General features: G+C 39.9%; 1 protein-coding gene across 2 annotated transcripts in view; it reads right to left on the minus strand.

Moving 5' to 3' along the window:
• Positions 1 to 13,428: 13,428 nt before the first annotated feature.
• The window catches only part of tyw1 (tRNA-yW synthesizing protein 1 homolog (S. cerevisiae)), a 101,897-nt gene continuing 91,567 nt past the window's right edge, over positions 13,429 to 23,758 (minus strand). For both annotated transcript variants that reach the window (XM_061877641.1, XM_061877640.1), the window contains exon 16: positions 13,429 to 14,632. In XM_061877641.1, the coding sequence (XP_061733625.1) occupies positions 14,411 to 14,632 (222 nt within the window). In that variant the 3' untranslated portion in view covers positions 13,429 to 14,410. The remainder of the gene's footprint in view (positions 14,633 to 23,758) is intronic.

Genomic DNA, 23,758 nt, shown 5'->3' on the forward strand with positions numbered 1-23,758 from the left:
ATAATATTATAATGGATATTTAATTAATATAGTTGAATATTAAGAGTATGTGAAGGTCTGACTCTTATATTGTTTATTTTAAAGTTTTGTAATCAATCCGAACTATCAAGCAGCTAAAAGTCCAACATGGATAAATGTGGAGTTTTTCCCATCATGCCTTGCAATGGATTTAAATGGGTGTAATTTCAAACTTTTTCTGGTGATGGGGTTATTTTTTTTAATAATATCCACAAAGTTCAGTGAGCAGGTTGTGTTATGTGTGAGAATTAGTGTTGATTTTTTTTGTCTGCACCATGACTAGGAAAGGTTGTTTGGATTGGGTTGTATAAGTAAATGCTGTGCATTAGTCTTCAAGAACATACACATCATGGTCACTGAAACTGAATCTTTTCCCCAATGTCTACAATATGTTGACAAATATTTTAATGTAATTTGAGCACGGCTAGGTTGTTTATTGAAATTGAATCAGTGCCGTCCTCTCGCGAGCCAAACTAAAAATGGTCCAGGCTGTGGTTTAGTCACTTTAAATGTCATATACAGTGCACAAAGTTGGGGTTTTACGAGTATAAAACTGTACAAGTGAGCTTTTGTGCGACCTTAGACGTGCTTTCCACCAAATATTCAGTCGATTGCCGCGTCTTTGGACTACAGGCTTGTGTACACGCACACACACAGCATATTTACATTATGCTAATGCACTACATTTGGTCGCGAGCTAATTTAGCGCGGCGCCCCTCCGCACGGATGCAGCTAAAAAGGTGTGAAAGTGGAGCAGGGAATATTCTGGGTGGCGTGGTGACTTGTCAAACAGACCATATGACAGCTGAGGACTGCATGACGGAGCCGTCGCTCAGCACGCAGCGAGCAGCCTGATGGGCTGTGATTCATGGCGCGGCTGTCGTTTAACACCGGGCCACACTCGGCCAGGCTAAACCCCATCCACGCTCCGCTTCATTCGGCTCCCAAGTTTCCCAAGCATCACTGGAAAAATTACATTTTTATTTTGATGATTATTGTTTTCATTTAAGAGACGCCACACTTTAATCCAAAAATGACATATCATATTGAGCAGCCTATCATATGCCGTGTCGGGGTAAACTAAATTAAAACATGTCAACTCTACTCTTGCCTTCATTTCGCTCGGATTGTGAATACAAACTGTTGTCGAGTGGTGGCCCAAACTGCGACCCGGGGGCCAATTGCCACCTGGAGCTAATCTTTTAACAGCCCGCGACACAATTGTTAACATTCTAATTAGCATGTTAGCTTTGCTATCGTTAGTATGTTGATTTTTTTTTGTAGCTAATTTTGTAGGTACACACCTCAGTAATATTTTGGTATTTGATACACACTTTAAGGCCTACTGAAACCCACTACTACCGACCACGCAGTCTGATAGTTTATACATCAATGATGAAATATTAACATTGCAACACATGCCAATACGGCCGGTTTAGTTGACTAAATTACAGTTTTAAATTTCCCACGGAGTTTCCTGTTGAAAACGTCGCGGAATGATGACGTGTACACGTGACGCGTGTTTGTGACGTTATTGGTAGGAGGGGACATATTACCCAGCACCACTTGCAGCTAAAAGTCATCTCTTTTCATCGCGCAATTACACAGTATTTTGGACATCTGTGTTGCTGAGTCTTTTGCAATTTGTTCAATTAATAATGGAGAAGTCAAAGTAGAAAGATGGAGTTGGGAAGCTTTTAGCCTTTAGCCACACAAACACACGGTGTTTCCTTGTTTAAAATTCCCTGAGGTGAAGCTTTACTATGGATCAGAGCGGTCAAGCGAACATGCATCCCGACTATATGTCAACCGGCAGTTTTCGGTGAAAAAATTGTGGTAAGAAGTCGCCTCTTACCGGATATCAGCGGACCTTCTGTCCTGCTGCAGCTTCGTGACTTCCCTCAGAGACTGGCATCAACACACCCGTAGACACACCCCTCCGACTATCAGGTATTATTTAACTCACTAAAACACTAGCAAGACAATAGAAAGATAAGGGATTTCCCAGAATTATCTTAGTAAATGTGTCTAAAAACATCTGAATCGCTCCCAATGCAATCAGCTTTTTTTTTTTTTTTTTACTTTTTCTAGTCCTTCACTCTAAATTTCCTCATCCACAAATCTTTCATCCTCGCTCAAATTAATGGGGAAATTGTCTCTTCCTCGGTCCGAATCGCTCTTGCTGCTGGTGGCTATGATTATAAAGAATGTGAGAATGTGAAGAGCTCCACAACCCGTGACGTCACGCGCACATCGTCTGCTACTTCCGGTAGAGGCAAGGCTTTTTTATTAGCGACCAAAAGTTATGAACTTTATCGTCGATGTTCTCTACTAAATCCTTTCAGCAAAAATATAGCAATATTGCGAAATGATCAAGTATGACACATAGAATGGACCTGCTATCCCCGTTTGAATAAGAAAATCTCATTTCAGTAGGCCTTTAACTTTAGATTACTAGCATTTTAAACCATTTTTTCAGCTACAAACCTCAGAGTAATATCTTTTGGTAATTGACATGTTTTACAGATAGCATTTGGCATGCTAATATTAGCAGGGTAAATGTTTTAGTTAATTTAGGATGTAAACCTGCTCAGTGGCCTTGTGGTTAGAGTGTCCGCCCTGAGATCGGTAGGTCGTGAGTTCAAACCCCAGCCAAGTCATACCAAAGACTATTAAAATGGGACCCAATATCTAACTGCTTGGCACTCAGCATCAACAGTTGGAATTGGGGGTTAAATCACCAAAATGACTCCCAAGCGCAGCCACTGCTGCTGCTCACTGCTCCCCTCACCTCCCAGTGTGGGAAGAAGAGGATGGGTCAACTGCAGAGGTTAGATTCACCTCACCTAGTGTGTGTGTGTGACTATCAGTGGTACTTTAACTTTATACACCTCAGTGTCATATTTTTGGTGTTTTACTAATGCTAACTGTAAGCATGATATTATTAGCGTCGTATTGTTAGCGTGCTAGATTTTTTTGCTACTTTTACAAGTACACACCTAAGCGTCAAATATTGTGTTACGTGACTTATGTTACCTGTTAACATGCTAAAGTTTTTTTTTACTAAGTTTTGTAGGCACACACGTCAGTCATATTTTATTGGTACTTGATGCATGCTAATGTTAGCATGCTATCTTTTTGAACTATTTTTTTTCAGCTACACACCTCAGAGTAAAACTGTATACACCTCAGCGTCAAATATTGTGTTACGTGTTAGCATGCAAACATGTTTTTTTTAAACAAAATTTTGTAGGTACACAGGTCAGTCATATTTTGGTACTTGATGCATGCTAATGTTAGAATGCTAGCTTTTTGAGCTATTTTGTCAGCTACACACCTCAGAGTAATACTGTATACACCTCAACGTCAAATATTGTGTTACGTGACTAATAATACCTGTTAACATGCTAATGTTTTTTTCAACAGAATTTTGTAGATACATACATACGTCAGTCATATGTTGGTACTTTATGCATGCTAACGTTAGCATGCTAGCTTTTTTAGCTATCTTTTTTAGCTACACACCTCAGAGTAATACTGTATACACCTCAGCGTCAAATATCGTGTTACGTGACTAATACCTGTTAGAATGCAAACGTGTTTTTTTTTTTACAAAATTTTGTAGGTACACAGGTCAGTCATATTTTGGTACTTGATGCATGCTAATGTTAGCATGCTAGCATTTTGAGCTATTTTGTCAGCTACCCACCTCAGAGTAATACTGTATACACCTCAGCGTGAAATATTGTGTTACGTAACTAATACCTGTTAGAATGTGAACGTGTTTTTTTTTTACAAAATTTTTTAGGTACACAGGTCAGTCATATTTTGGTATTTGATGCATGATAATGATAGCATGCTAGCTTTTTGAGCTATTTTGTCAGCTACACACCTCAGAGTAATACTATATACACCCCAACGTCAAATATTGTGTTACGTGACTAATAATACCTGTTAACATGCTAACGTTTTTTTCAACAGAATTTTGTAGATACACACGTCAGTCATATTTTGGTACTTTATGCATGCTAACGTTAGCATTCTAGCTTTTTGAGCTATTTTTTCAGCTACACACCTCAGAATAATACTGTATACACCTCTGCGTCAAATATCGTGTTACGTGACTAATGATACCTGTTAGAATGCGAACATGTTTTTATTTTACAAAATTTTGTAGGTACACACGTGTCATATTTTGGTACTTGATGAATGCTAACGTTAGCATGCTAGTTTTTTTAGCTATTTTTTCAGCTACACACCTCAGAGTAATACTGTATACACCTCAGCATTAAATATTGTGTTCCGTGTTTTTTTAGTACAATTTGTAGGTACACACATAGGTCATATTGATGCATGCTAACTTTAGCATGCTCGCTTTTTGAGCTTTTTTTTGCAGTTACACACCTCAGAGTAATACTGTATAATTTGGTACTTGACACGTTTTACAGTTAACATTTTGGGCACACTACTGAGCTTTTTTAAATGAAATGTCAACAGAAAGAAAAAGTGTAATCTGCAGCAAATTCTTACAGTTTCAAGTCAGGTGGCTAATAGAAGCCCTGAGTGGCGTGCAGTGTTGCTCGTGGGCAAATACAAGACTCCGTGCGGCGCTGAAAGACATGACTGTTAATAAATAAAACACCTAATGAGAGCCTCAATGAGGCGTGATGTTTCCAGCGCATCGTTCACAAACTGCCGTCACGCACTAATAAATAAAAAGTATTGTGTCACACACGACTCGCACATGATAACACGTGTTCCAGTGCACAATTGCTGATCATTACACATGTGTACACATACATACACAATTTAAACATGTTCACATTGTATCCACTGGGCTGTGACATCACACATGACACACTCACAGGACACTGCATTAAGTACACAAGCTAAGGACAAACAATGACAACGGTGTGTTGTTGTTGTGTCATGTGTGTTCAGTGCAGCGAGGGAAGGACCTTCGTGAAAAATACTAATATTTTTGACATTTTTTTAATTTGGGCTAAAGTCAACTTTGCTTAAAAAAAAAATTGAACGCGTCAGTCCTGCGTGTTTTACAGTCTGGCTACGTTGTGACGTCACAGTGAGATGGACACACTCATCTGCAGGCTTTAGAGTGTTTTCTATCCTGTCTCCAGTACCCTGGAATACCCTACAGTTAGAGCTACCACCACGAGAAAAGCATCAAGGTTTCACCTTAAAACTCATGGATACTCTATCTAATTCAGGGGTGTCCAAACTACAGCTGCAAAACGTCAAGACTTAAACAAGGAATATTGCCTCATGGAGATTGCATTAATTTTAAAAGACTAACTTTAATGCTGTCAATTTGTCAATATCGAGTGAACTATGCAAGCAATTCAGGTCAATAACCTTTAAGTAAGCTCTGGGTAGAACTGTACACAGCATTCACTTGTATGACCCAATGCGAACAACCTTCCATAGTCATGGTGCAGGGTAAAAAAAGCCAACCAACACATAACGTCAACAAACATAGTCCTACATAACACAAACTGCTCACAGAACTTTGTGTATATTTAAAAAAAACATAAAAATATTCTAAACTACACCCAATTAACCCATTACAAATAATGATGGGAAAAATGCAAAACACTCTTCAAACTTATCCATGTATGCTTGATATTTCTGATTGATTACACATCTTTAAAAAGGTCGTCACAGAAATAAACACGGTAGGAGTCGAACTTTCACCTACTCTTAATATCCAATTACAATAATTATATATCCATTTTATTAATGTAATATGTAGACATACAGTACAGGCCAAAAGTTTGGACACACCTTCTCATTCAATGCTTTTTATGTATTGTCATGACTATTTACATTGTAGATTGTCACTGAAGGTATCAAAACCAGGAATTCTCTCGATGAGCTTCAAGAGGTAGTCATCCGAAATGGTTTTCACTTCACAGGTGTGCTTGAAGCTCATCGAGAGAATCCAAACAGTGTGCAAAGCAGTAATCAGAGCAAAGGGTGGCTATTTTGAAGAAACTAGACTATAAAACATGTTTTCAGTGATTTCACCTTTTTTTTGCTAAGTACATAACTCCACATGTGTTCATTCATAATTTTGATGCCTTCACTGACAATCTACAATGTAAATAGTCTTGAAAATAAAGAAAAAACATTGAATGAGGAGAGGGTGTGTCCAAACTTTTGCCCTTTACTGTATGTATGTCTAGGCTGTATATACAAGCCAAAAAGTTTGGACACCCCTGCTACGGCTTTTAAATAGACGCTGTTTTAGACCAGTTGACCTGCCGCTTCTCTTTTTTGCATGGAGAGGTTACCAGGTGGCCATGGATAATCCCTGCAAAGATCACAGTCTGGAGGAGGTTTTTGCTGTTCAGAGTGATGACCCAGTGTTGACCATCCCTGTATGACATGGATGAAGACCTCCTACAACCCTCTGCTTGCCCCCACTAGACTCGATTTTCACATTATCATGAATAATTGGCAGACTTGGCGTCCCCTGCAGCCGGCCGCCCAGGATGGAGATCCCCACATTTGCAGCCCCTTCCCGAAGGTTTCTGAGTTTTCCCATTTTGGTTTTTGAGTTTTTTCTTGCCCAGATTTGAGTTTTGATCAGTGATGTCATTTTGTGCAGCCCTTCAAGACATCTGTGATTAAAGGCTATAATACATTTGAATTGATTGATTTGGACAGCTAAAAGACAACAATTTTCTTAATGTATTTTTGGGTCCTGAAAATGAATCTGGCATTTTTTCGATAAAATCAGTTTTTGAGTAATGGATAGATAATTCACTCTCATTTGCCGACTTGATATGCCGCCCCCTCCTGGTGTGACATCATTGAGACAACGAGGATAAAGGCATGTCAAACTATTATTTAGATCACTTAATCGTATGTTTTGTTGCCCTGGTCCATGGCTACTTCTAATCAAATATGGTTAACATTATGATAAAAGAAAAAAATCATTAACATTTCTGGACTTTCTGCCGTTTTCAAAGACACCGTATCCTCACGCTCTTTCTGCGTGTCCTCAATCACCTTGAGGAAAACATCAGTTGAAGAGGACGCTAAATACAATACTAGCGACTTTTTTAACTTCTTTTTCTCTCAGTTTTGATAGCCAAATCTGCATATTCTACGTATTTCTGGACTAAATAAAATCATATACATATTAGTGTTTTACTCTGTTAGAGATGTCCGATAATGGCTTTTTTGCCGATATCCCATAATCCGATTATGTCCAGCTCTTAATTACCGAATCCGATATCAACCGATACAGATATATATAGTCGTGAAATTAATACATTATTATGCCTTTTTTTTTTTTATTGTGATGCCCCACTGGATATATTAAACAATGTAACAAGGTTTTCCAAAATAAATCAACTCAAGTTATGGAAAAAAGTGCCAACATGTTAGACAGGCCTCCTTTCTTCCTGTTTTTAAATCACTCTTAAAAACACACATTTATTCCATGGCCTTTAACATTCTGTGACAACTCCATCCCGCTATGGCATCCCATTATGCACCTGCTGTGAACCTGTTTCTATGTTTTATTAATTAATTAATTTATTTTTTATCGTGCTCTGTTTGCTCATTTTTCTTGTGTTTTTTTTCAACCTGCCTATTGTACAGCACTTTGGCTACCTCTGTAGTATATTTTAAATGTGCTTTATGAATAAAGTTGATTTGGTATTTATTATTGAAGTCACAAAGTGCATTATTTTTTTCAACATGCCTCAAAACAGCAGCTTGGACTTTGGGACATGCTCTCCCTGAGAGAGCATGAGAAGGTGAGGTGGGCGGGGTTGGGGGGACAGGGTAGGGGACAGCAGGGGGTGTATATTGTAGAGACCCGGGAGAGTTAGTGCTGCAAGGGGCTCTGGGTATTTGTTCTGTTGTGTTTATGTTGTATTACGGTGCCGATATTCTCCCGAAATGTTTGTCATTCGTGTTTGATGTGGGTTTACAGTGTGGCGCATATTTGTAACAGTGTTAAAGACCTACTGAAATTAGATTTTCTTATTTAAACGGGGATAGCAGGTCCATTCTATGTGTCATACTTGATCATTTTGCGATATTGCCATATTTTTGCTGAAAGGATTTAGTAGAGAACATCCACGATAAAGTTTGCAACTGGAGAAAAGCACTGCCTCTACCAGAAGTCGCAGACGATGACGTCACATGTTGATGGCTCCTCACATATTCACATTGATTTTAATGGGAGCCTCCAACAAAAAGAGCTATTCGGACTGAGAAAACGACAATTTCCCCATTAATTTGAGCGAGGATGAAAGATTCGTGTTTGAGGATATTGATAGTGACGGACTAGAAAAAAAAAAGAAAAAAACGTTTTAAAAAAAAACGTTTTAAAAAAAAACGCGATTGCATTGAGACGGAGTCATATGTTTTTAGACACATTTACTACGATAATTCTGGGAAATTCTTTATCTTTCTATTGTGTTGCTGAGTTTAACAGTACCTGATAGTCGGAAGTGTACGTCCACGGCCGGGTGTTGACGCGCAGTGTCTCAGGGAAGTCGACGGCAGCTATGGGCGGCACAAGCTCAGCTGATATCCGGTAAGAAGCGACTTTTTAGCCACAATTTTCTCACCGAAACCTGCTGGTTGACATTCGGTTGGGATCCATGTCCACTCTGATCCATAGTAAAGTTTCACCTCCGTGAATTTTAAACAATGAATCACCGTGTGTTTGTGTGGCTAAAGTCTAAAGCTTCCAAACTCTGTCTTTCTACTTTGACTTCTCCATTATTAATTGAACAAATTGCAAAGGATTCAGCAACACAGATCTCCAAAATACTGTGTAATTATGCCGTTAAAGCAGACGACTTTTAGCTGTGTGTGTGCGCAGCGCTCATATTCCTAATAGCCCGTGACGTCAAGCGTACACGTCATCATTACGCGACGTTTTCAAGAAAAAACTCCCGGGAAATTTAAAATTGCAATTTAGTAAACTAAAAAGGCCGTATTGGCATGTGTTGCAATGTTAATATTTCATCATTGATATATAAACTATCAGACTGCGTGGTGGGTAGTAGTGGGTTTCAGTAGGCCTTTAAAGTTGTTTATAAGGCCACCCTCAGTGTGACCTGTATGGCTGTTGACCAAGTATGCATTGCATTCATTTGTGGGTGTGAAAAGCCGTAGATATTATGTGATTAGGCCGGAATGCAAAGGCAGCGCTTTTAAGGTTTACTGGTGCTCTGTACTGCTCCCTACGTCCGTGTACCACTCCATACAGCGGCATTTTGAAAATTCATAAATTTTACTTTTTGAAACCGATACCGATAATTTCCGATATTACATTTTAAAGCATTTATCGGCCGATAATATCGGCAGTCCGATATTATCGGACATCTCTACTCTCTGTCATTACATTTCCTGATTAAGGGCTAACAATGCTAACAACACAACGTATAGTCTTGGTGCACCTATATCTTGGCCGTGACAATCAAGTTGACGAATATTTGGCAGAACAACTATTTGATGCGCTTCCATTTTTGAGCTGCCTTATCGATAACGCATCTCCAACTTGGTGACAGCCTTGGACACGATCCGTGGGACTGGAGCACCACACATTGCTAACAAGCCTATCAGCAGCTGTCAAAGATAAACTCGGTTGATTCAAGATTCACTTCATCTTCGACATCAATGGCACAGTTTTGACCTGATCGATTAGGAATGATGTCACGGACACACAATGCTAACAACACGGAATGCTAACACCGTGGCTAGCTGTGATTCTTGATTTTATAGAGCAACTTACACCTGTGGTTACAGCACATGGAAGCCCAACTGTAATTGTTGCGTTTTAGTGGCCAGATGATAGCCATTGCAAATGACGCTTGGATATTGGTACTGGAGAGTACTAATCTACAGAACAACACAGGGTTCATTTCATGTTTAAAGTTTATGTTAAAAAACGTATTCAGAAGGTCGCAAACAGTTTTCTATATGTTCTAACTACGAAAATATCAATTTAAAACAACCAAACTTAAAATCAATAACGATGAACGACTGTATTTGAAAACAACATTTTTACTTAAGTTAATTATTCTGTCTTAAGGAGAAACCTGTCTCAGAAGTCCGTAATAAAATGCATTCCATTTTGTCCACCAGCGACGCTGAGATCATTATTCATGAGTTTGTTACATCTCGTCTCGATTACTGTAACCTTGAATTTTCGGGGACCCCCTATGTCTAGCATTAAAAGAGAAGTGGTGGGTCGTGTGCATGGCGATTCTTTCTGTGAGTACATTGAAGATGTCTGTTTGGTACTATGCTGACAGGGCATCCGCTGATTGAATTGAGCGTTTCTTTGGTCTATTGGAAAATTTGGAAGACGATGGCAGACGTTCCCAGAGGCTGCAGTCATGATTGATGAGATGGGTGGAGCTGTGGGCAATGAAATTGTAGCGATTTCTGAACAGTTTTACAAACCGAAAAACATCTTGGATAAGCTTTCCGCTCTGCAAGGCGAAATTATAATCAATGAGAGTCACAGCAGAAAACTATAGTAGACCAACCTATTAGAAAGCATCTACTTGTCTTAATCAAAACAATCCATCCATTTTCTACCGATTATTCCCCTTTGGGGTCAAAACAATCCTTATCTACTAATTAAATTCCTCTGCACTGGGCTTTTTTTTAGTGCAATGACATTCCCTGGTGGGCAGCACTGTGGCACAGGGGTTAGTGCATGTGTCTCACAATACGAAGGTCCATGTTTCTGTGTGGAGTTTGCATGTTCTCCCCGGGACTGCGTCGGTTTCCTCCGGGTACCCCGGCTTCCTCCCACCTCCAAAAAAACATGCACCTAGGGATAGGTTGATCGGCAACACTAAATTGGCCCTAGTGTGTGAATGTTGTCTGTCTATCTGTTTTGGCCCTGCGATGAAGTGGTGACTTGTCCAGGGTGTACCCCGCCTTCTGCCCGAATGCAGTGAGATAGGCTCCAGCACCCCCCGCGACCCTTAAAGGGACAAGCGGTAGAAAATGGATGAATGGACATTCCCTGGTGGGATCATTGCAGGGAAAGATGCTCTGAAAGCCCTTCCCACATCTTCCGGGACACCTGGAATGTTGACTTTGTTTGAATGGACCAACTTCCAGGCTTATGGACATACACGCACCCATAGATTACTATGCAAATACGCACACATACACATGGTGTATGAGTATGTGTATTAGGGGAGTGGGAAAACATTGATTAGAATTTGAATCGCGATTCTCACGTTGTGCGATTCAGAATCAATTCTCATTTAAAAAAAATTTAACTTTTTTTTTTAATCAATCCAACAAAACAATACACAGCAATACCATAACAATGCAATCCAATTCCAAAACCAAACCTGACCCAGCAACACTCAGAACTGCAATAAATAGAGCAATTGAGAGGAGACACAAACACGACACAGAACAAACCAAAAGTAGTGAAACAAAAATTAATATTATCAACAACAGTATCAATATTAGTTATAATTTCAGTTTAGCAGTGATTAAAAATCCCTCATTGACATTATCATTAGACATTTATATATATAAAAAAAAAAGAATAGTGTCACAGTGGCTTACACTTGCATCGCATCTCATAAGCTTGACAACACACTGTGTTCAATATTTTCACAAAGATAAAATAAGTCATATTTATGCTTCGTTTAATAGTTAAAATAAATTTACGTTATTGAAATCAGTTGATAAAACATTGTCCTTTACAATTATGAAAGCTTTTTATAAAAATGTACTACTCTGCTAGCATGTCAGCAGACTGGGGTAGATCCAGCTAAAATCCTATGTATTGAATGAATAAAAAATCATTTTAAATCGGGAAAAAATCGTTTGTGAATTGAGAATCGTGTTGAATTGAAAAAAAAAAAAACGATTTTGAATCGAATCGTGACCCAAAGAATCAATATTGAATCGAATCGTGGGACACCCAAAGATTCACAGTCCTAATGTGTATGGTGTATTCTCACGTTGTACGGGGCAAAAAAGTATTTAGTCAGCCACCGATTGTGCAAGTTCTCCCACTTAAAATGATGACAGAGGTCTGTAATTTTCATCATAGGTACACTTCAACTGTGAGAGACAGAATGTGAAAAAAAATCCAGGAATTCACATTGTAGGAATTTTAAAGAATTTGTAAATTATGGTGGAAAATAAGTATCTGGTCAACCATTCAAAGCTCTCACTGATGAAAGGAGGTTCTTTCCTTAACACGGAACAATCATCCTGTCCCCTCAGCTGAAAAACAGCCCCAAAGCATGATGTTTCCACCACCATGCTTCACAGTAGGTTTGGTGTTCTTGGGATGCAACTCAGTATTCTTCTTCCTCCAAACACGACAAGTGGAGTTTATACCAAAAAGGATACATGAATGATACAGCAGAGGATTGGGAGAATGTCATGTGGTCAGATGAAACCAAAATACAACTTTTTGGTATAAACTCAACTTGTCGTGTTTGGAGGAAGAAGAATATTGAGTTGCATCCCAAGAACACCATAGCTACTGCGGAGCATGGGGGTGGAAACATCATGCTTTGGGGCTGTTTTTCTGCTAAGGGGACAGGACAATTGATCCGTGTTAAGTAAAGAATGAATGGGGCCATGTATCGTGAGATTTTGAGACAAAACCTCCTTCCATCAGTGAGAGCTTTGAATGGTTGACGAAACACTTATTTTCCACCATAATTTACAAATACATTCTTTAAAATTCCTATAATGTGAATTCCTGGATTCATATTCTGTCTCTCACAGTTGAAGTGTACCTATGATGAAAATTACAGACATCTGTCATCATTTTAAGTGGGACAACTTGCACAATCGGTGGCTGACTAAATACTTTTATGCCCCACTGTATGTGTATCCCACGTGGAGTCCTGGACCACGCTCCGTGTTGGCTGCAGCCCCTCCCCTCTCCCCCGTTGTACGTTATGAGTTTTGTTTGTCGTAGTACTGTATGTGCTCGTTTGCTTAGGTTTTTTTTCCCCCCTAGGGCCAAACTACCCTTGCACAGAAGGGGGCAGTTTGGTATTGCCTTTTTTCTCTCTCTTGATCTTATTTTTTTTAGTGCAATGACACATTTTTAAAACAGCATATTGTATAAGAGCAGAAGAATTTAGTATTAAAAAAATTATTCAGTGCCTCACCAGTCGTGAGCCTCACCGCACATCGCTGGTTTTGCGACGCCGCGGCTTTAAAGGTTTGACACTCTGCTATTAACGTCTGCTCGTATGAAGAAGTCCAGACTGGAGACATCCTGAGCGCCATCACACGCCTCGCTGTCAGTCAAGAGAACAACGTTAGTAATAGCGACGCCTTAAGTGCAGCGTGACCTTATACATTGCATGGACCAGAGCAGTGTGTGTGTAAATGTTATAATACATTAAAAAAAAAAAAATCTTACATTGTAATATTCAGCATATTCTTTCTCACAGACACGGTCCAACAAAAGAAACAAAAGATAAACCAGAAAAAACTATTTGTACAGTCAACTTGTATTCAAACTAGAATAGTGTAAACCACCACAATGTATCCCCATCATCCACATGTTTACGGTAGCGCAGAGGTTCTCAAAATGGTGGTACGCCAAAAAGTAGTGTTTTATTTTCCTACAGTCACACAGTGTGACTTACATATACTTGCTAAATAAAACGTTTTTAATGAGTACTTAGGCGTACTACGCTACTGTATTTTAATGTTGGCCATTAAGATGGTTCTCGGATAGCCAAGTGTTTTCTGAGGTGGTACCCTATGAAAAAATGTTTGAGAACCACTGTGATAGCGTATTAAAAACAATCAGATCCAAGTAAAAGGCCAGAAAGTGTGAACGGTCTGACGTCAACACTGATAAGAAAAATGTACAAACACACAAATAAACATATGACTTTGGTAATGTACACACAAGAAATCTCTGCGGCGGACGGATGTTGATCACTTCAGTGCATCACCAATATGCAATAAAAAGTTGACTTTCTGCACAATCAGTGACTGTTTGCTTTAACACTGAGTCACAACAGCTTCATTTCGTGTCCAAATTAAACATTTTCTTTCATGTTACAATGAGAGTTGCTTGTGTTTTGTCAGGCATCAAGGCACAGAGCACTAATAAGTGTGCTAAGCAAAGGATTGTGGGAAATCCGTCCCAAGATGAAATCATCAGGAGGCTGCTAATGAAGCTGCTGAGAGGATCAGTTTAATCAAGCGTCAAACATGGGGCGCTTGCTAGATTAAATCATCTCCATTAATTATAAAAAAATAAAAAAAACCTCAAACTGAAAAAAAGAAAAAGGGAATGTGTTCAAAATAAAAGCGTGGCCAAATAAAAATTGTCATTTCAAAAGGCAACATGATGGAGGAAGGATTCGAAGCGGGCAGATCAGCATCCAGACAGGTCTTTGGTTTTGTTGCGTTTCTGAAAGCGAGTTTCGACCGGGTCGAAGCCCTGCTCCTTCGCCCCAAACAGAGCCCAGCTGGGGGTCCGGGACATGTAGTCCATCGAGGAGAAGCTGCTCTGGCCCCTGCACTCTCCGTGAGCGCGTACCAAGTCCTGGAAGCGCTCGTAGTCGATCCAGGTCCACCATTCACCGTCCACCTTAAACTAAACACACACAAGAAGAAGTCCTTTCATATAAGGAGCACAGTACAGGGTCTCTGCAGGTTTCAATAAGTCAAACTGAAGACTTTATAACACCATAATGAATCAAATATACAAACCCTGTTTCCATATGAGTTGGGAATTTGTGTTAGATGTAAATATAAACGGAATACAATGATTTGCAAATCATGTTCAACCCATATTCGGTTGAATATGATACAAAGACCACATATCAGATGTTCAAACTGATAAACATTTTTTTTTTTTTTTTGCAAATACCGGTAATCATTAACTTAAAAATTTGATGCCCGCAACACGTGACAAAGAAGTTGGGAAAGGGGGCAATAAACACCGATAAAGTTGAGGAATGCTCATCAAACACTTATTTGGGACATCCCACAGGTGTGCAGGCTAATTGGGAACAGGTGAGTGCAATGATTGGGTATAAAAACAGCTTCCCAAAAAATGCTCAGTCTTTCACAAGAAAGGATGGGGCGAGGTACACCCCTTTGTCCACAACTGCGTGAGCAAATAGTCAAACAGTTTAAAAACAACGTTTCTCAAAGTGCAGTTGCAAGAAATGTAGGGATTTCAATATCTACGGTACATAACATTATCAAAAGGTTCAGAGAATCTGGAGAAATCACTCCACGTAAGCGGCATGGCCGGAAACCAACATTGAATGACAGTGACCTTCGATTCCTCAGACGGCACTGTATCAAAAACCGACATCAATCGCTAAAGGATATCACCACATGGGCTCAGGAACACTTCAGAAAACCACTGTCACTAAATAAAGTTGGTCGCTACATTTGTAAGTGCAAGTTAAAGCTCTACTATGCAAAGCAAAAGCCATTTATCAACAACATCCAGAAACGCCACCGGCTTCGCTGGGCACGAGATCATCTAAGATGGACTGATGCAAAGTGGAAAAGTGTTCTGTGGTCTGACGAGTCCACATTTCAAATTGTTTTTGGAAATATTCGACACCGTGTCATCTGGACCAAAGGGGAAGCAAACCATCCAGACTGTTATCGACGCAAAGTTCAAAAGCCAGTATCTGTGATGGTATGGGGGTGCATTAGTGCCCAAGGCATGGGTAACTTACACATCCGTGAAGGCACCATTAATGCTGAAAGGTACATACAGGTTTTGGAACAACATATGCTGCCATCTAAGCGCCGTCTTTTTCATGAACGCCCCTGCTTATTTCAGCAAGACAATGCCAAGCCACATTCAGCACGTGTTACAACAGCGTGGCTTCGTAAAAAAAGAGTGCGGGTAGTTTCCTGGCCCGCCTGCAGTCCAGACCTGTCTCCCATCAAAAATGTGTGGAGCATTATGAAGCGTAAAATACGACAGCGGAGACCCTGGACTGTTGAATGACAGAAGCTCTACATAAAACAAGAATGGAAAAGAATTCCACTTTCAAAGCTTCAACAATTACTTTCCTCAGTTCCCAAACGTTTGAGTGTTGTTAAAAGAAAAGATGATGTAACACAGTGGTGAACATGCCCTTTTCCAACTACTTTGGCACATGTTGCAGCCATGAAATTCTAAGTTAATTATTATTTGCAAAAAAAAATCAAGTTTATGAGTTTGAACATGAACTATATTGTCTTTGTAGTGCATTCAATTGAATATGGGTTGAAAAGGATTTGCAAATCATTGTATTCCGTTTATATTTACATCTAACACAATTTCCCAATTCATATGGAAACGGGGTTTGTGAGACCCAGTTCACAAACGCTTCCCATCCAACCCTGATGCATCTTGAGAGGTGCTGCAAAGAAATGGTAAATGGTTGTACTTGTATAGCGCTTTTCTACCACTTTTTAAGGAGCCCAAAGCGCTTCGACAGTATTTCCACATTCACCCATTCACACAAAAGAACAAACAAAGAGGAATGGGTGAAATTCTCAGCAACTTCTATAGAAATACGGCTGAGTGTCCTTACCAGCTCAGTCACGGTCTGGTATGGACACTGCACTGCTAAGGACAGGAAGGCACTCCAGCGAGTCATTAAAACTGCTCAGTACATATCAGGAGCAGCCTTCCCCTCACTACAGGACACGTACTCTACCAGGGCCACCAGGAGAGCACACAACATCATAAAGGACAGTACACACCCAGTAGAGTCTCTTCAGCCTCCTACCATCAGGCAGACGATACAGGAGCCTGAAATCCAGGACTACGAGACTGACAAACAGTTTCTACCCACAGGCCATCAGGCTTGTGAATGCTAACCCCCCCCATCCCATTTTTACTTTTTCTTTTTGAAAAAAAAGACAGGTACCTTGACCACCCCCTAACTGTGAACCATCACTGTAGACACTTTTCACCTTAGATCACTAAAGAAACTTTAACTGCTGCTATGACCCAAGGTCACCTCCATATTTATACTGTTGACTGTCAATCAGAATGTGCAATAATGTTATGTTACTTACTGTGCCTTATATATACATTTTTATTTTTTTATTTTTAGCTAAGTACCGTGTGACTTGTTGAAGGGTGGACTAGCAAAGTAAGATTTTCATTGTACGGCAAACTGTCCGTTTAACTGTGCATATGATAATAAACAATCTTGAATCTTCAATCTTGAAACTTGCTGCCAACGGTGCATCAACAAAGTATTGCGCAAAGGCTGTGAATACTTATGTACATGTGATTTCTTTTCACATAGTCATAATGGTGTATTTGTGTGTAGAATTTTCAGGACAAAAATTAATTTATTCTGTTTTGGAATAAGGCTGTAACATAACAAAATGTGGAAAAAACGGGACCACTGTGAATACTTTCCGGATGCACTGTAAGGATTGTGAATGACGGGCAACATTCCAAAAATGGGAGCAGTTCCCCTTTAAATAACCTTGATTGCCATACTTAAAACATTTTATGAGATTTTGATAAAATTTAAACCAAATTTTCCACGTTTAAGACCTCTGTTGTAGCTCTTCGTGTATGCACATCCACCGTGGCAGTGATGTGGCCTTTGTCTAAATTGCGAGGAAGAACCTCACAACTTGGCTGATGTTAAGACACAAACCAAAGATCAGACTTCCTCCCTACCTCTTCCTCCTGGTGTCCATCCTCCGATCAATCACTGCCTCACGCGCCCACAGCCATCCATCTTGCTAAAGAGCCCAGAGGCGGGGGATAAATGGAGGTATGGAGGTGTGTGCGTGTGTGTGCGTGTGTGTGTGTGTGAGACTGCAACCTCCAACAACAATCTGCCTCTCCAATCCAACACAAGCAGGTTAAAGTGTGACCTTTGTTTTTTCCCACAATGCACCAGCGCTCTCTCACAATAAGATTCAATAATGCTTCAAGTGCGCTAAAGACTAACGGTGCAAAACATGACGCCTAATGGAATTTATGTTCATGTTAAATATCCAAATGGTCCATGGAGACAAGACTCAAGATGAAAAAGACTCTTATTTTATAAACCAGGGCTGTAAAACTAATTTTAGCTCAGGGACTGCATTAGGGAAAATCTATTGCCACGAGGGCCGAACGGGTAAAATCATGGCACAATAACTTAAAAATACAACTAGGATAACTTTAGATTGTTTTCTTCCTTTTACAAACCCCGTTTCCATATGAGTTGGGAAATTGTGTTAGATGTAAATATAAACGGAATACAATGATTTGCAAATCATTTTCAACCCATATTCAATTGAATGCACTACAAAGACAAGATATTTGATGTTGAAACTCATAAACTTTATTTTTTTTTGCAAATAATAATTAACTTAGAATTCCATGGCTGCAACACGTGCCAAAGTAGTTGGGAAAGGACATGTTCACCACTGTGTTATATCACCTTTTCTTTTAACAAAACGAAGACTGCATAATGGAACAAGAAAGCAATTAGGAAAGGATGATAAAGAACCCATTAGATAAGATGTGGGGTTCCTCAAGGCTCAATTTTAAGTCCTATTCTTTCTAATCTTGGAATGCTGCCTTTTGGGGACGTCATTAGGAGACTCGGCATCAGTTTTCACAGTTAGGCTGATGATACACAGCTGTACATCGCCGTGTCTGCTGATGACACAGGACCAATAGATCTACGTTTTAACTGCATTGCAGACATCGAGTCACGGATGGCAGTGAAAGTCCTACAGCTCAACCAGGACAAAACAGGGGTTTTAGTTATAGGCCCCGAAGACCACAGGGAGTAAAGATTTTAAACCAACACAGTCTGTTAGAAATTGTAATTTTTGACTCCGAGCTGTTTAATCTGACATATTAAAAATATTACATAAATATTTTTTTATCTTGTTAAGATCATACATAGCCAGAGTCTGACTGTTTCTCTCTCAGGCCAAAACTGAGGTTCTAATGCAGTCTTTTATTTTCTGTTGGATAAACTATTGTAAAACTCTCTGGCCTTTTCAAAAAAGAATATTAGAAATCTACAATTATTACTAAACTCAGCTGCACACGTGCTGACAAGGACATTGGGTTGGGGAGCACATTACACCAGTTTTAAAGTCACTGCATTGGCTCCCCCTAAGCTTAAGGCTCGATTTTCAAGTTCTATTATTCATTTTTAAATGTCTTAAATGCCATGTGCCTTCTTTTCTATCTGACCTGCTTGCGGATCCTGAGGCACTGGCCTTTTAGCTTCACTAAATACCAGAACAAAGACCCTCGGTGAGGCGCCCACGATGGCCCCACTTGTGGAACAGCCCGTTAGGGAGCCTCGGAACTGCAGAGACCGTTGAAATAAAAAAAAAAAAAGAGGGAAATATTCCCCTTTTTAGTCAGGCTTTTTACGGGTCATCTTAAACGCTTGAGTTTTTTTTTAAATCATTTTATTATGTTCATTGTTATTGTGCTGCTGCTTAGTGGCCTTTAACCTGTTCAGTGGCCTTGTGGTTAGAATGTCCGCCCTGAGACTGGGAGGTCGTGAGTTCAAACCCCGGCCGAGTCATACCAAAGACTAAAAAAATAGGACGCATTACATCCCTGCTTGGCACCCAGCATCAAGGGTTGGAATTGGGGGTTAAATCACTAAAATGATTCCTTAGCGCGGCCAGCGCTGCTGCTCACTGCTCCCCTCACATCCCAAGGGGTGGAACAAGGGGATGGGTCAAATGCAGAGGATAATTTCACCACACCTAGTGTGTGTGTGTGAGTATCGTTGGGAATTTAACTTTTCTATATTAATTATTGACAATACTACTATTATTCTCTCAATAATATGATTTTACAAACTTCTTAATGGAATATTTATATTTAATTTTAACATATGTTTATGCTATTTTTAGATGGCGTTAATTTAAGTTATTCTCCATTGTGGATGCTTCAAAGGTGGCGTTTTTCCTAAAATCCTCAGTGCCATGCCATGTTTTTGTTTTGCGTTGTTATTGTCAATAGTGCTGTGTGTGTGTGTGTGTGTGTGTGTGTCGTATGTTTCCTTCGCTTCTTCTATTATAATTTTATTTTTTGTACTACACTTTGTGTTTGTCGCTTGCCAGTGTATGAAAAGTGCTGCATGAATAAAGTTTGATTTGATTTGATCTGATTTGAGAATGGAGTAGAGATGGGAAGAAAATGAGGAATGAGGACGGAAGAAGATCAAGAAAAGGGTGAGTGAGTTGAAGGGAGGATGAAGAAGAATACGCGAGAAGGAGAAGTGGAAGGAGAAGAAATGCAATTCAGCTAATTATGATGCAGTGTGTCTCCAGAGTTACGCTCTAAACACACACACGCAGTGTTGGGCATAATTGATGGACAGTAAGACTATGTGTAAACATGCACAATTAAAGAACAGCATGCTCCTGTTGTACATTTCCACAAATCTCTCACTCGCCGCTGCCAGCAAACTGCGAACACTAGTCAAACACCACCATGCACGTTGCGGCTGCTGTATTTAACACAGGCCACTTCATTAAAGACATGTGATCACGCTCACTTTGGATTGACACGGTCGGAGGACACTAATGGGCTGTACTTGTCACATTCTGATTGAAGTGTCTATCCATCCATCCATTTTCTACCGCCTATTCCCTTTAGGGGTCACGGGGGGCGCTGGCGCCTATCTCAGCTACTATCGGGCGGAAGGCGGGGTACACCCTGGACAAGTCACCACCTCATCGCAGGGCCAACACAGATAGACAGACAACATTCACACTCACATTCACACACTAATTTTTTATTAATATTTTTAGGGAGGGTATCTCATTTCATTGTTTATGTGTACCTAATGAAGTGGCCACATCTAGTGAACCCACAGTCACCAAGTGGAGAAGGCGTTTAAAATAGTCGTGGACAAACCAGCTGTGCTGTGGTTTTGTCGAACTGGGCATAGGTAAGTGGTTGAACTTTGAGGTGGGATCCCTTCCACACATACGACAAAACAACAACATAACCGATGTGACCTCCCGGCGGCAATGCCCTCTTTCTCTGTTTCAGCGTTTGGAACAATGTACTTGTCAGCCTCTTTGAAAGGAAGCCTCCAAAGACGACAGCAAGCAACACAAGTCCGCGTTGTGCTCCGAGTTAGCAGGTCTGCTCGAGTGCACCGCACACACACACACACACACACACATACACACACACACAGCAACACAGCAATCTATGTGACTAGTGCAAAGAGGGTGTGTGCGTGCGTGCTTGTGCGAGTATATTAGGAAATGCTGACAGGCGTGGGCGAGGACGTGCAAAGGAAGGAAAGCGTCTGAAGTCTGAAGCAGTCGCACAAACGTCCACTGGTGCACATGCATGAAAGACAAGGGGTGGGGGCGGGGATAATATTGACTGCATTTTTACTGTGTGTGTGTTTGTGTGTGTGTGTGTGTGTGTGTGTGTGTGTGTGTGTGTGTGTGTGTATCCACTCTCCCCACAGGCTTCCAGGGACCATGCGTTGCTACAGGATCACACACAAATTCATACATATGCAGGCACTCCTCAAAAGTAAAGCTGCCGAAAAGAAAACCAACTTGTTTTAAAAATCAAACGTACAGATTTTTATTTGGCCGGTCAAAAATAACGATTAATCACAAATAAATGGTCGCATTAAAGGGGAACTGTACTTTGTTGGGGGAATTTTGCCTATTAGTCACAATCCTTATGCGAGACAACCACACACTTTTGTTTTTGTATGCATTCTAACTCGTAAATAAACGCTAGCAAGAGTCAGCTAACAATGGAGATAATAAAATTCACTCTATTTCGCCTATAAAGCGCTCTAAAAACCTCCATCAAAGTTCTATATATATGTAATGTAGTAACATTTATAATAAAATGTAATAATTACGTATTTTGGTAATTTTATTAATTTCACAGACGCATCACAATGTTCCCTTTTTCCTTCAACGACAACAAATAATAATCATGGCAGATTTCATGAGAGACAAAAAATGACTATTTTGGGACAAATAATGATCCGGAATCTTTGATCTTTAAGCCTGAATATAAGGAGGATGACCTACAAGTTTTAGAAGCTGAGTGATAAGCAGATCCAATGCTAAACAAGAAATACAAACTATGAACATAATAAAACAATCACTTACTGTACAATGTCTGCTCTCACTGTGATGCCGACTGATGGGATGTTAATTGTTTCCCGTTTAAATGAAGAATTCATCAGAATCTTTACGCTAGTTAAAAAAAAATTGATAAGTAAAGATGGGCACAAATGAGCATCTGTTTGTGTCTTTTTAATCAACTCCCGGCCTAAGTTGAATGTCAACGTTGACCAACTTCTCCGTTTATGGCCACCACAACCTGCTACTGTCCAAGTGAGAGGCATGATTTATAATTTAGCACAAACTTTCACCATCTCAGAGGCACTTCAGCAGCTCAGTATGTCAATACTGCCGGTGCACAAGCCAGATACATCTCTGTGATCCCAGGACTGCTAAAAGTAGTTCTTCAGCATTAGCGTTTATAATATGAATATCACTATCCATCCATCCATTTTCCTGCCGCTTGTCCCTTTTTTAGGGTCGCGGGGGGTGCACTATGTACAAGTTGCCACCTCATCGCAGGGCCAACACAGATAGACAGACAACATTCACACTCACGTTTAAACACTAGGGCCCTTTTAGCGTTGCCAATCAACCTATCCCCAGGTGCATGTTTTTTGCAATAACAATAACAATATCAGTAATACTTAATATTCAAGTCATGAAATGTAAATGGAGTATTGTTCGCAGTTTTTGGATATTTTTTAGAGGGCTTAGTGGGCGCACTAAAGTACTTTAATTAGAAGCATTGTTAGCCACCTCGTACATGCCGTAACGTACAAATCACAACGCATTGAAAAAAAAACGTGTTCTTGTCTTAAAAGGAAATTGTAAATGATAGAAAAAATTCCCTCCAAAAAGTGCAGTTCCCCTTTAATCAGGCGATTTATTTTGACCTTAAATGCTTGTTTACATTAACCACAAATGGTTACTTGAAAGGCGGCGCAGTTTGTTACAAAATCAGTGATCAAATCCATGAATATGTCAGCAGAGATAAGTGGGAGACTGACTGGAGTGCTCGCTGGCAAATTTCACTTCAAAATAAACCCTGACTGAACATTACACAAAACTGTAACCAAGTTTTGGGCAAATTAAAGACATGCATTCAAGCAAAAAAATTAAAAATGCTCCAGGATGATATTAACAATACAATTGCATGTGTCCAAATATCGGTATATTTTTTAAGTTAATTCAAATTATGCAAGCAGGTGATTTATCCAAATTCAAAAGTGAGATTAGTTTGATAAAAAAACAAAAACAATTTTGACAGCCCTAATTTATGTATGTATTTTTATATAGTGTGTGTGTATGTGTGTCTCAAGGCAATGACTCATCACTCACTAATTAACGACGGCCTCAGTGGAGCCCACGCCGGACTAAACTGAAGTAGACTATTTCACCAGGAAAGTGAGAGACCGATATGGAAGCGGAAAGAAAATACTAATTAATTATTTTAAAGACCAGCAGCAGGTGGAAAAAGATGGCTGGTGTCATCACGAGTCAACATTTAAAGTGAACGGGTGCCACCTGCTATTCGTGAGACAAATTACATAGACGATCAATGACGAAGTACTGTCACAACCAGGTGTCTTTTTAACACTGCCAATTAGTGGCCTGGAGTGCACACTGCAACATAATCGAATGTATAAAAACA

This window comes from Nerophis ophidion, linkage group LG18 (assembly GCF_033978795.1).
Source record: "Nerophis ophidion isolate RoL-2023_Sa linkage group LG18, RoL_Noph_v1.0, whole genome shotgun sequence".
Lineage (NCBI taxonomy): Eukaryota > Metazoa > Chordata > Actinopteri > Syngnathiformes > Syngnathidae > Nerophis > Nerophis ophidion.